We start from the raw sequence: 14,580 nt of genomic DNA, 5'->3' as shown, positions 1-14,580 counted from the left end.
TACCTCCCTGTACTGTAGGGGGCGCTACCAGACACCAGTCAGTGCATACACTTCAGTAATACAGGTAAAGAGTACAGAACATGTAATACCTCCCTGTACTGTAGGAGGCGCTACCAGACACCAGTCAGTGTATACACTTCAGTAATACAGGTAAAGTGTACAGAACATGTAATACCTCCCTGTACTGTAGGGGGTGCTACCAGACACCAGTCAGTGTATGCACTTCAGTAATACAGGTAAAGAGTACAGAACATGTAATACCTCCCTGTACTGTAGGGAGCGCTACCAGACACTAGTCAGTGCATACACTTCAGTAATACAGGTAAAGAGTACAGAACATGTAATACCTCCCTGTACTGTAGGGGGCGCTACCAGACACTAGTCAGTGCATACACTTCAGTAATACAGGTAAAGAGTACAGAACATGTTATACCTCCCTGTACTGTAGGGGGCGCTACCAGACACCAGTCAGTGTAGGCACTTCAGTAATACAGGTAAAGAGTACAGAACATGTAATACCTCCCTGTACTGTAGAGGGCACTACCAGACATCAGTCAGTGCATACACTTCAGTAATACAGGTAAAGAGTACAGAACATGTAATACCTCCCTGTACTGTAGGGGGCGCTACCAGACACCAGTCAGTGCAGGCACTTCAGTAATACAGGGGTTTTACCAGTAAAGTGCCCATTCTGATTGGTCAGTTCTTCCGGCCATTGACACGTTTTGCAGATTCCATAGCATTGTATGTTGAGTCTGGTTGAGGGATCACTGTACTCAGCCCTACCTTCTGGTCAATGCTGACATATTAACCGCTTATTGACCAAGTGTTTTTCCGCTTTTGCACTTATGATTTTTTAAAGGTGAGGAGGAAAAATCATAACCCTTTCAATTTTGCACCTAAAAATCCACATGATGGCTTAATTTTTGCGCCACCAATTCTACTTTGTAAGGACATCAGTCATTTTACCCAAAAATCTATGGCGAAACAAAAAAAATCATTGCGCGATAAAATTGAAGAAAAAAATGCCTTTTTATAATTTTTGGGGGGCTTCTGTTTCTACACAGTACACTTTTCCGTAAAAATGACACTTTATCTTTATTCTGTAGGTCCATACGATCAAAATGATCCCCTACTTATATCGGTTTGATTTTGTCTTCATCACTACATGCACGAAAATGTATACGTCTAAAATTGTCATCTTCTGACCCCTATAATTTCTGCATGTACGGGCCGGTATGAGGGCAAATTTTTTGCACCGTGATCTGAAGTTTTTATCGGTACCATTTTTGCATTGATCAGACTTTTTGATTAATTTTTTATAAATTTTTTTATGGTATAAAAAGTGACCAAAAATACGCTATTTTGGAATTCAGAATTTTTTTGCGCGTACGCCATTGACCGTGCGGTTTGACTAATGATATATTGTTATAGCTCAGACGTTTATGCACGCGGCGATACAACGTTTATTTTTATTTACACAGTTTTGTTTTTGTTTTTACATGGAAAAAGGGGGTGATTCTTACTTTTATTAGGGAAGGGGTTAAATCATGTTTATTAACTTTTTTTTCACCTTTGTTTTGCAGTGTTATAGCAGTACATTGATTCAATACACTGATCACTGCCATTGCATTGCATTGATCAGTGTTATCGGCGGTTGATTTCAGGCTTGGAGCAATCAATCGCTGATCGGACGCACAGGAGGCAGGTGAGGCACCCTCCTGATGCATCCTAGATGATCGCAACACCGCGTTTGGTCCCGATCAGCTCGACTGAGCTGCCAACTTTGATCGCCGCTTCTAAAGAGTTAATGCCGGACATCTGCCTGAACGGTGATGTCTGGCATTAGCCCCGAGTCCAAGCTGCTGATAGCAGCCGGGACCGTGCTGAAGGCTGTCCAGGCATGCTGGGAGTTGTAGTTTTGCAACATCTGGAGGTCCCCTGGTTGGGAAACACTAGTCCAATGCTTAGTCCCACCTTCTAGTAACTGGTCACAGTGGGGGACATGTATCATTATTTGTGTATGGTAGAAGCATTTTACCCCTTTTCCCGAATTCTAAATTATGATCAGAAGCGCTAAATTTATCAATCAAGCGCAATGAGTTTCATAAATTGCGGGCAAATATATATTAATCTCCTCAATCCACTCTTTGGAAAATAGAATCGATGATTTACAGCATCTTGCTACGTTAAGTCCAAGATGGCTTATATTTGCGCAAAAAAAAACAGCTCTTGACAAATTTTTGGTGTAAAGGAAAAGTATGCATTGAATAAATCCATGCGTACTATAGATGTCACTCCAACTTAGGCTGGGTTCACACCACATTTTTCAAATACGGTAACCGTATACGGTTTTCCGTAAAAAAACGTATACGACCGTATCCGAAACCGTATGCATAGAGAATGCATTGTAAACCGTATTCCAAATGTTGTGTACGGTTGCATCCGTTTTGCCTCGAATACGGTTTTGCCGATTTTTCAACCGTAGGCAAAAACGCTGTCGACCACGTTTTTGCCTCCGGTTGGAAAACCGTAAGCGAACCGTATGCGGTTCTTTTAACATTGTTGTCTATGAGAACCGTACACAGAATTTCAGAATACGGTTGCACACAGTTTTTCTAATCCGTTTTTGGAGTTGACACATGCGCAGATTGGAATTTCAATAGAACAATAGTAACTTTATTAAATTGCTGGAAAACTAATTCCAACAAAATAGCAAAACCGTTGGCAAAAACTGATGCAAACGGATAGAACCGTACGGGGAAAAACTGTATACGTTTTAATTTGGAGTCATACGGTTGTATAAGGTTGCATACGGTTTTTGCCATACGCTTTTTAGCGGAAAACCGTATACGGTAACGGTATTTGAAAAATGTGGTGTGCACCCAGCCTTACCCTGATTCGGCCACATCTGGAGGGCAACATCTACCAAAAGGTGCGCAAAAAAATACACACAAAACAGGGGTAAAATCTTTGCTACATGTCCTCCAGTGTCCAGACATTGTATTCTGAGTATTCACTGATCTGCCTCCCCCCCCCCCCCCCAACCCCTGGACATAGTATTTTAAGGGTTCACTGTAGCCTCCACCCAAACACTGTCCTCTGTATTACCTTCTGGTTACTACTTACCGTCCCCGGACATTGTAATTTTAGTGTTCACTACCCCCCCCCCCCCCCCTGCCCCATCTAAAGGGGCCCTGTCCCACCTTTTAGTTTCTGCTGACAGTCCAGAGAGGTGCAGCTGCCTCCTTCAGAAGATGGGTCTTCTTCGTCCAGGTTTATCTCTTCGGTGATGACTTCCGGCCCCAGCTTGGCCATGTACAGCATGCTAATCCTCTTCAGGTTCTTGTTCTCCTTGTTTAACTAAAAAGAGAAGAAATACGCAAAAATGAGCCATAAAACAAAGCTCTGTTCAGCCGCCGCCGGACCCTCCATACGTAATGAGCAGAGAGGTCACCAACAAAGAGACGCTTATCTGCAAAGTGTGTGGGTCACACAGCACCAAGGGGGGCTCAGGACTAAAGGGGGGCTCTTATTGCCAAGTGGTCTCCCCAATAAGTGCTCTATATCCTCTATATTTGTGGGGAACGAAGCCCTAAACTTGCACTGTATATTAACCCCTGCTGCCCTACAAACCCCTCACCCCTCGAGTGGGAGATGGTGACATTCTCAGGCCCCCCTCCTCTTTTCCCAGAACAATTCCAGCGATTAAGCCTCCATCTACCCACGGCCTCGGAGGCAGACATTGATCAGCCCTGTTCTGCAGGAAGCGCCTTGGATCTTTTCATTAGAGCAGAGCTTAACCCGCCGCAGAGACGGAAACAGGACAGAACAGGATATTGGGGGCATTATCTCTATTGGGGTGAAAATTGCCAAAGTTAATGAAGCGCTCTTTGTGAATGATGGGGATTTAGTTCCGGGCTTGGCCTCGGTGACTTTCTGCTGCGGTGTGTGAGAGCAGGAATGAATACTGTGTATATAGATACAGACGGTCGCTGCGTCCTCTGATCACACTTCTTGTGTTACAGCTGCCACAACCGGTCGAGTGCTCCGAAAAAATCCAGTCATTGAAATGATGCTGAATTTATACCAAGTGAACTCCTATAGCACCTCTAAAGATGGCCGTATATATTAGTGTTAGTGATCGGCCCATCATCTGATGTGTATGAGGCCTCCTGACTCCCTCAGTCAAAGATGTCGGGTAGGGAACAGTAGGGCACGTCCGATTTTAACTGCGCAATTTCTTTTGTTCTTGGTGTTACAAGTCTGTGTTGTGGCTCCATCCCTGATCAAAGAACATGCACGAGAATGGGGGAGAACTAAAGGGCAACAGCTATGTAAAATGTATGTCAAGATTTTAGAGTGAGCAATGAGGTGGGGGGAGAATAGAGAGCGCGGGCGATGGGGGCAAAAAGAGCGGGCAAGGGGGCAAAAAGAGTGGGTAAGGGGGCAAAGAGAGCAGGCAAGGGGCAAAAAGAAAGCAGGCAAGGGGGCAAAAAGAGCAGGCAAGGGGGCAAAAACAGCGGGCAAGGGGGCAAAATAAGCAGGCAAGGGGGCACGAGAGCGGGCATGGGGGCAAAAAGAGCGGGCATGGGGGGAAAAAAGAGCGGGCAAGGGGGGCAAAAAGAGAGCTGGCAAGGGGGGCAAAAAGAGAGCTGGCAAGGGGGGCAAAAAGAGAGCAGGAAAGGGGGCAAAAAGAGCAGGAAAGGGGGCAAAAAGAGAGCAGGAAAGGGGGCAAAAAGAAAGCAGGAAAGGGGGCAAAAATAAAGCGGGAAAGGGGGCAAAAAGAGAGCAGGAAATGGGGCAAAAAGAAAGCAGGCAAGGGGGCAAAAAGAGAGCAGGAAAGGGGGCAAAAAGAGAGCAGGAAAGGGGGCAAAAAGAAAGCAGGAAAGGAGGCAAAAAGAAAGCAGGAAAGGGGGCAAAAAGAGAGCAGGAAAGGGGGCAAAAAGAGAGCAGGAAAGGGGGCAAAAAGAGAGCAGGAAAGGGGGCAAAAAAGAGAGCAGGGCAAGGGGGCAAAAAAGAGAGCAGGGCAAGGGGGCAAAAAAGAGAGCAGGGCAAGGGGGCAAAAAAAGAGCAGGGCAAGGGGGCAAAAAAAAAGAGCAGGGCAAGGGGGCAAAAAAGAGAGCGGGCAAGGGGGCAAAAAAAAAGAGCAGGGCAAGGGGGCAAAAAAGAGAGCGGGCAAGGGGGCGAAAGCTGTTGACTGAATCAAAACGTATGGCCAGCTTTAGTTGAATCTGCCTTTTTTAGGATGCTCATTGGAAGTGTCACCCAGCTTTTCTGGAGGCCTGAAAAGTAATGTTTAGTAATGTTCAACAAAACAGAATATGTGCTGCTACATAACCAGGTAAAGTTTATCTGTATGGTGGGAAATGAGTAAAGTTCTGCAGAGGCCAAACCACGTGTACAGGTACTGGGGGCGACACATCCAGCGCCTCACAGCAGGGGCAACAATAAATGTCAATGGACACTTAAAAGTCGGATGTGACTGTAAACCCCTCCCCCACCGCGATCTACGGAGATGGAGCCGCATCTATAGGTATTCTGACGCCTCTGGGTGGGCAAGGGGCGGTAAAGAGCGCAAAAAAAAGTCTCGCTAATGTAGGGGAGTGGGAAGAAAGATTTCTGGCCCCGCCGTGATTTCAGTCCGTGCAACTGGAATGTCTAATGAAATCTGGCGGAAAATTGCTGTAATCTGTTTCCCTATGAAGTGGCCGCGACGCGTTTTACACCAGCAAAAATACATAACAGAGTGATAAAAACATTCTTCAATAATGATAATGATAATAATACGCAGCTGATGAGACCGAGGGGAGAAAATGACATCCTTGGTCAATTCATCAGACGGCGGTAATCAGCGGGATGGCGAGGGGAGGTCAGCGCTGCCCCCCCTCCCCCTCCTCCCGCCCCCTTGTTTGCTTCCATAGACAATCACAGCCATAAAATGTGCCGCTTTCTGACACTCCTCGCCTCAATTGATAAACAGTGAAATGGCGATTCCTCTCCGTTAACAGCGGCAGCGTCGGGGGCTTTGTCCCTCGGCAGATTGCGGCCATTTCCTCCGGGCGATCTGGGGTATTAAGTGGCGCAGAACAATAACTGGACAAATCGCACAAAATGACAGCGATTCTGTATAAACAATCATTTTCGTGAAATTTTCCCTCTGTATAAAATAGTAGATGCGGAAATTGAGGGGGGGGGGGGATAACAGGGAAACAACCATCCGCTCTGATTTCGGGTTAACCCCTTCATGACCACTGCTCCTCCAGTCAAGATGATTTCTGCCCTCTTCTCTCTTTGGATTCTTTTTTTATACAATATTTATTGTGTTTGAAGCTGTTATTACTTTCTCTGTAACTATTTAGCGACAATAAATTGGAATATAATGCAGTGCTCCCTCAAGTTACAATATTAATTGGTTCCAGGACGACCATTGTATGTTGAAACCATTGTATGATGAGACCATAACTCTATGGGAACCTGGTAATTGGTTCTGAAGCCACCAAAATGTCATCCAAAAAATAGGAAAAAGTGAAGATTAAAGATAAATAAGTAGATAACTAATATAGATAAAGCAAATCCTTACATATAAAAGTAAGAAAGATCTGCTGGGAGCTGTAAATCACTGTATTTCAGTTTTTCCCCACCAGGGTGCCTCCAGCAGTTGCAAAACTACAACTCCCAGCATGCCCATGCTGGAAGTTGCAGTTTTGCAGCAGCTGGAGGCGCCCTGGTTGGGAAACACTGGTCTATGTAGAGGACAGGAGCTTCTTCAGGGTCCGGTACAGTACACGCAATGTCCTAAAAAAGTAACATGGAGCCGCCCTCACCTGGTGTCCAAAGAAGCAGCTAATCATGGCACAGGTAAAAAGTACAGAACATGTAATACCTGCCTGTACTGTAGGGGGCGCTACCAGACACCAGTCAGTGCATACACTTCAGTAATAGAGGAAAAAAGTACAGAACATGTAATACTTCCCTGTACTGTAGGGGGCGCTACCAGACACCAGTCAGTGCATACACTTCAGTAATACAGGTATATAGTACAGAACATGTAATACCTGCCTGTACTGTAGGGGGCGCTACCAGACACCAGTCAGTGCATACACTTCAGTAATACAGGTATATAGTACAGAACATGTAATACCTGCCTGTACTGTAGGGGGCGCTACCAGACACCAGTCAGTGCATACACTTCAGTAATACAGGTATATAGTACAGAACATGTAATACCTCCCTGTACTGTAGGGGGCGCTACCAGACACCAGTCAGTGCATACACTTCAGTAATACAGGTAAAGAGTACAGAACATGTAATACCACCCTGTACTGTAGGGGGCGCTACCAAACACCAGTCAGTGCATACACTTCAGTAATACCTCCCTGTACTGTAGGGGACGCTACAGACACCAGTCAGTGCATACACTTCAGTAATACAGGGGTATTACCAGTGAATGCCCATTTCGATTAGTCGCTTCTTTCATCCGTTGACACGTTTCACAAATCTGGACTGTCTGTACATTGTATGTTGAGTCTGGTTTCAAGTTACAATGGTCCAGAAAACACCAGAAAAGACCATTGTATGTTGTAACTTTTGTATGTTGAGGCCATTGTAAGTTGGGGGATCACTGTACTGCGTTTACAGTTTCAGGACAAGTGCAGTCAGGGCGTATTAAAGGGGTATTCCAGTGTTTAAAAAATATGTATCCCTTATCCACAGGAGTGCAAAGGATCTCCAGAACAGGGCCCCTGAACCTCCCCGCTATATAGGGCGCAGGGTCAGCACGTGCTCCATGCATTCTCTATGGGAGCGCCGCACAGTGCTTGTTTATCTCTGTTGCTCCCTGAACCTTCTTGTGTTCCATGCAGCGGAAATGTTCAGGGTCCCATTCTGTAGATCGTGGGGGTCCCAGAGGGCAGACCCCTGCAATCAGACACTTTTTCCCTATCCTGTGGATAGGGGATATGTTTTTTAACGATGGAGTACCCCTTTAAAATAGTCATAGCACATTACGACCATCTTTATCCCTTGTGATCGGTCAAACATTAAGGATAAATTTTGTGGAGGAAGGGCACCTTAAAGGGGTACTCCGGTGGAAACCTTTTTTATTTTATTTTTTTAAACCAAATGGTGCCAGAAAGTTATAGAGATTTGTAAATTAGTAAGCAAAGGAGAAGGTGGAGCCAGCACAATGTTCCAAAAAGAGAAGAATTTTCTCTGTAGTATTCAGCAGCTAATAAGTACTGGAAGGATTTAGATTTTTTAATAGAAGTAATTTACAAATCTGAAGATAAAAGGGGATTCAGGGCTCCCGCAATACATCTCTTCCACTAAAGATGTGGTCAGTCTCCCGGCTATCCTTAACTCAATCGTTCGCACTCGCAATACATATCTTAGTCATCTTTCGCTCTTCTCCCCAGACGGCCCCCTTACCCCATTATTTGACAACCCGGCTTTTCCCCCGGCCTTATCTACGAGCCCCTTCCTCATCTTCCAAAGGGGAGATGGCACTTGTTTTTCCAAATTAATGCCTCAGACATCATTGAAGAGCCTACCTGATCTCTTACAGGAGACCGAGGTGACTACCCACTTACTCTTTCAATACGCACAACTCAGTCACTTTTACCTGTCTAACAAAAGGAAGCTATCACTTCATCGTCCACTCGCCAACTTTGAAAACCTCTGTGTTTCCTCGCATAAAATCAACCATAAAATCAGTGTCCTTTACTCTCTCCTCATACATGAATTTACAACCGATCCGCTCCCATTCCGGTTAGGCTGGGAAAAAGAAATAGGACATTAATTCACGGAGGAAGACTGGACCAGGGCTCTGAATCAATGTCACCACACCCCCATCTCTTGTAAAGCACAAGAAATCAACTATAAAGTTCTAACGAGATGGTACAGAGTGCCATCCCTACTCGCCAAATTCTATCCCGATGTTCCAGATACGTACTGGAGATGTGGAGGTGTAGGTGGCACTATGCTTCATGTTTGGCTGACCTGCCCCCACTTATCTACATACTGGACTCAAGTTATAGATATAATACATCGTATCACATTGACCCAGCTCCCCCCCACACCAGAAGTCATCCTACTCACCATCCTTCCTGCTCACATACCCAAGCATACGGCCAAACTAATATTGTTTCTGTTGCTTGTGGCCAGAACGGTAATTCCAAGACTTTGGAAATCACAACTTCCCTCATCCATTATCTCTTGGCTCCAAGAATCCTCCCATCTACACAGGATGGAAGAATTGCTAGCCGACTCCAAAAATCAGATAGACAAATACAACACCGTCTGGCACCCTTGGACACATTTTACATCCTCTAGGGACTATACGTCCATGCATCTTTCACTCAGAAACATATGTCCCCCAAGCCCTACAGCACGCCCGGTTTCCGGTGCTCCCTCTACCTAAAGAGCCCATTTTTCACAAATAGCCACCATGCCTCATTGCTTTACCATGATGTTCTGAAGCCCTCCTCACCCGCTGGGTAAGTCTTACAACCTCTTTCTTACGAACCTAGTAGTCTTCCTCGTTCCCATTCCCTTCTGTCCCTTTGGAACCCTTTCCTGTCTCTTCTTCCTCCTTCTTTCTGTCCTCATCTCCTCTTCTTCCCATACGTTGCTTACACCAACCACATTGTTGTTGATTGTACCTACCCTGATCACATAGAAGCTTGGACCATGTACCTTGAGTTGACTAATTGATGTTTGAATTGTCATGTCTTTAACTATTCACTTTAATGTATTCAACATCCTGTCTTGTTACTGAATACCTGACTTTATATAGTGATGGTACGCATCATATGTGTGTACCCTATCGACAACCGCGTTTCCTACGATGCCTGTTTATTGATGGTGTTTTTGTACTTTACTTGAACTTTGTACTTTGAATAAAATTAATAAAACGTTAAAAGGGGATTCAGCTCAGAGCCAAATGGCCTGAAACGCGTCAGCGTCCAGAGGTGCTCCAACCTTGCACATATGCACTTTTGTCCTAGTGCTCATTTTTTCCTTTGCTTGTCTATAGACTTTTAACCTGGATTTCAATAAAGGAATGGTTTTACATTGTGCTGGCTCCACCTTCTCCTTTGCTTGCTCCTTTGAACTGTGAGGCTGGACATGCACTTGTGGAACAGGTGAGCTGAATCCCCTTTTATCTTCAGATTTGTAAATTACTTCTATTAAAAAATCTTAATCCTTCCAGTACTTATTAGCTGCTGAATACTACAGAGGAAATTCTTCTCTTTTTGGAACACAGAGCTCTCTGCTGACATCATGACCACAGTGCTCTCTGTGAACATATGCTGTCCAGAGCAGCATATGTTTTCTATGGGGATTTTCTCCTACTCTGGACAGTTCTCAAAATGGACAGAGATGTTAGCAGAGAGCACTGTGCTCGTGATGTCAGCAAAGAGCTCTGCGTTCCAAACGGAGAAGAATTTCCTTTGTAGTATTCAGCAACTAATAAGTACTGGAAGGATTAAGATTTTTTAATAGATGTAATTTACAAATCTGTTTAACTTTCTGGCACCAGTTGATTTAAAAAATAAATAAATAAATTCCACCGGAGTCAGAATTGCAAAAAACGGCCGAGTCCTTAAGGTGAAAAAGGGCTAAGTCCTTAACCCCTTAAGGACTTAGCCCTTTTTCACCTTAAGGACTCGGCCGTTTTTTACAATTCTGACCACTGTAATAACTTAATAACATTAATGACTCTGGAATGCTTTTACTTATCATTCTGATTCCGAGATTGTTTTTTCGTGACATATTCTACTTTATGTTAGTGGTAAAATGTTATGGTAACTTGCATCCTTTCTTGGTGAAAAATCCCCAAATGTGATGAAAAAAATGAAAATTTAGCATTTTTCGAACTTTGAAGCTCTCTGCTTGTAAGGAAAATGGATATTCAAAATATATATATTTTTTGGTTCACATATACAATATGTCTACTTTATGTTTGCATCATAAAATTTATGAGTTTTTACTTTTGGAAGACACCAGAGGCTTCAAAGTTCAGCAGCAATTTTCCAATTTTTCACAAAATTTTCAAACTCGATATTTTTCAGGGACCAGTTCAGGTTTGAAGTGGATTTGAAGGGTCTTCATATTAGAAAAACCCCATAAATGACCCCATTATAAAAACTGCACCCCCCAAAGTATCCAAAATGACATTCAGTCAGCGTTTTAACCCTTTAGGTGTTTCACAGGAATAGCAGCAAAGTGAAGAAGAAAATTCAAAATCTTCATTTTTTACACTCGCCTGTTCTTGTAGACCCAATTTATGAATTTTCGCAAGGGGTAAAAGGAGAAAATGTATACTTATATTTGTAGCCCAATTTCTCTCGAGTAAGCACATACCTCATATGTCTATGTAAAGTGTTCGGTGGGCGCAGTAGAGGGCTCAGAAGGGAAGGAGCGACAAGGTGATTTTGGAGAGAACATTTTTCTGAAATGGTTTTTGGGGGGCATGTCACCTTTAGGAAGCCCCTAGGGTGTGAAAACAGCAAAAAAAAAAAAAAAAAAACACATGGCATACCATTTTGGAAACTAAACCCCTCGGGGAACGTAACAAGGGGTAAAGTGAACCTTAATACCCCACAGGGGTTTCATGACTTTTGCATATGTAAAAAAAAAAAAATATATATTTTTTTTTTTACCTAAAATGCTTGTTTTCCCCAAAATTTTACATTTTTAAAAAGGGTAGTAGCAGAAAATACACCCCAAAATTTGAAGCACAATTTCTCCCGATTCATAAAACACCCCATATGGGGGTGAAAAGTGCTCTGCTGGCGCACTACAGGTCTCGGAAGAGGAGTAGTCACATTTGGCTTTTTGGAAGCAAATTTTGCTCTGGGGGCATGCCGCATTTAGGAAGCCCCTATGGTGCCAGGACAGCAAAAAAAAAACACATGGCATACCATTTTGGAAACTAGACCCCTCGGGGAACGTAACAAGGGGTTAAGTGAACCTTTATACCCCACAGGTGTTTCACGACTTTTGCATATGTAAAAAAAAAAAATTTTTTTTACCTAAAATGCTTGTTTTCCCAAAAATTTGACATTTTTAAAAAGGGTAAAAGCAGAAAATACCCCCCAAAATTTGTAACACAATTTCTCCCGAGTATGGCGATACCCCATATGTGACCCTAAACTGTTGCCTTGAAATACGACAGGGCCCTAAAGTGAGAGCGCCATGCGCATTTGAGGCCTAAATTAGGGATTTGCATAGGGGTGGACATAGGGGTATTCTACGCCAGTGATTCCCAAACAGGGTGCCTCCAGCTGTTGTAAAACTCTCAGCATGCCTGGACAGTCAGTGGCTATCTGGTAATACTGGGAGTAGTTTTGCAACAGTTGGAGGCTCCGTTTTGGAAACAGTGGCGTACCAGACGTTTTTCATTTTTATTGGGGAGGGGGGCTGTGTAGGGGTATGTGTATATGTAGTGTTTTTTACTTTTTATTTTATTTTTTGTTAGTGTAGTGTAATGTTTTTAGGGTACAGTCGCATGGGCGGGGGTTCACAGTAGTTTCTCGCTGGCAGTTTGAGCTGCGGCAGAAAATTTGCGGCAGAAAATTACGGCCCCGATCAGCCAGTAATTCCGGGTCACTGGAGACCCGATTGACCTGGAATCGCCGCAGATCGCTGGGCTGAATTGTGCATAATGACCCCTCTAGGCGATATGCCGCGATGCCTGATGAACGATTTCAGCAGGCATCCGGCTCCGGTCCCCAACCGGCTAGCGGTAGGGACCGGAATTCCCACGAGCGTATGGATACGCCCTGCGTCCTTATGGACTCGGAATGCAGGGTGTATACATACGCCCTGCGTCCAGAAGAGGTTAAAAGGTATTATTTATTAAGGACTAAAAAAAAAAAAAATAGCTGCATTTTTCCAGAAAATGCTCCACTCGTGTTCGCAGGTTGTGTGTGTTATTACAACTCTGCTCCATTCACGTCAATGGAACGCATCTGCAATACCACACACACACAAGCTGAGGACAGGTGTTGCACTGTTTCTAGAAGAAACCAGCGCCACACCTGGCGTCAGGTTGTATGTGGTATTGCAGATCAGTCCTGTTTAAGTGAGTTGAGCAGAGTAGTAATACCAGATACAAATTGAGGATCGGTGGCGCTGCTTTCACAGCTACTTTCTTCTAGAAATAGCGCAACACCTGTCCTCAGTTTGTGTGCAGTATTGCAGATCAGTCCAATTGACGTGAATGGAGCTGAGCGGTAACACCACACACAACCTGAGGTCAGGTGCGGCGCGGTTTGTGGAAAAAAAACTGCTATGGTTTTTGTAATCCTGGATAACCCCTTTATGGGTGCGTTCACACTACAGGTACCATCCTGCATTTTTACTAACATTATTTTACAATAACGGATGAAAAAAAATGGATACAATAACTGGCAATAACGGATGATAACTGATGACCTTCAACCGATATTTTTAATGGTTTTTTTCTTAAAAAACCTGATGTTGTTCATCCGTTATTACCAGTTACATCCGTTTTTTTTTTTAAATCAGGTTTTCAACTCTTTTTTGTAAAGCAGTACTGAGCATGCTCAGTACAAAAAAACATGTTAAAAAAAAAAAAAAACAGACACTAACCGATGATAACAGATTATTTTTTTTTTTTTTAACATAGTTTCCCATAGACCTCAATGTTAGATTTTAACGGACATTTTTTCACCATTATTTTTGCAGGACCAGAAATTAGTGCATGCGCCGTTTTTTGTGCCGGCAAAAATAACGGACATTAGTAAAAACGGACATACCTGATGCAAAAGCATGGACATAAAATCCCATTGACATGAGATCAGCTCGATTCTGCTGCTCCGATTGGCTGCATTGGTTACTTGTAGATGAGTGTACCCCCTTCCCAGTACCACTGATGCCACCCCCCAGGACCGTGCACCCATAAGGTTTGTTACAGCACTGTCGTCACACGTTACCTTGGATGCCAGGGCCTCGGCACTCTCTCTGCAGGTCTTTTCAATCTCCAGACTGCTCTGTATGACGTTGACCTCCTCAATAACCATGTGAGAGACTGGAGGGGAAGACAACACAAAGTCACATCACAGGAACCATCATATCCATCAAATACCAGTCATATACATAAAATACATGTCAGTCATTTAACTGCATCCCATATCGCACTCACATAGAGAGCAGTATTATAGTAGTTATATTCTTGTATATAGGAGCAGTATTATAGTAGTTATATTCTTGTATATAGGAGTCAGTATTATAGTAGTTATATTCTTGTATATAGGAGCAGTATTATAGTAATTATATTCTTGTATATAGGAGCAGTATTATAGTAGTTATATTCTTGTATATAGGAGCAGTATTATAGTAGTTATATTCTTGTATATAGGAGCAGTATTATAGTAGTTATATTCTTGTATATAGGAGCAGTATTATAGTAGTTATATTCTTGTATATAGGAGCAGTATTATAGTAGTTATATTCTTGTATATAGGAGCAGTATTATAGTAGTTATATCCTTGTATATAGGAGCAGTATTATAGTAGTTATATTCTTGTATATAGGAGGCAGTATTATAGT

General features: G+C 43.4%; 1 protein-coding gene across 4 annotated transcripts in view; it reads right to left on the bottom strand.

The window, feature by feature from the left end:
* The window catches only part of SHTN1 (shootin 1), a 108,720-nt gene that overhangs the window by 50,335 nt on the left and 43,805 nt on the right, over nucleotides 1-14,580 (bottom strand). For all 4 annotated transcript variants that reach the window (XM_056529586.1, XM_056529585.1, XM_056529584.1 and 1 more), the window contains exons 4-5: nucleotides 13,965-14,059; nucleotides 3,207-3,363 (exon numbers count right to left, since the gene is read on the bottom strand). In XM_056529586.1, coding sequence (XP_056385561.1) covers nucleotides 3,207-3,363; nucleotides 13,965-14,059 — 252 coding nt within the window. The remainder of the gene's footprint in view (nucleotides 1-3,206; nucleotides 3,364-13,964; nucleotides 14,060-14,580) is intronic.

The sequence above is a fragment of the Hyla sarda genome, chromosome 7, assembly GCF_029499605.1.
Source record: "Hyla sarda isolate aHylSar1 chromosome 7, aHylSar1.hap1, whole genome shotgun sequence".
Lineage (NCBI taxonomy): Eukaryota > Metazoa > Chordata > Amphibia > Anura > Hylidae > Hyla > Hyla sarda.
This window is presented reverse-complemented; position numbering and strand designations above follow the sequence as displayed.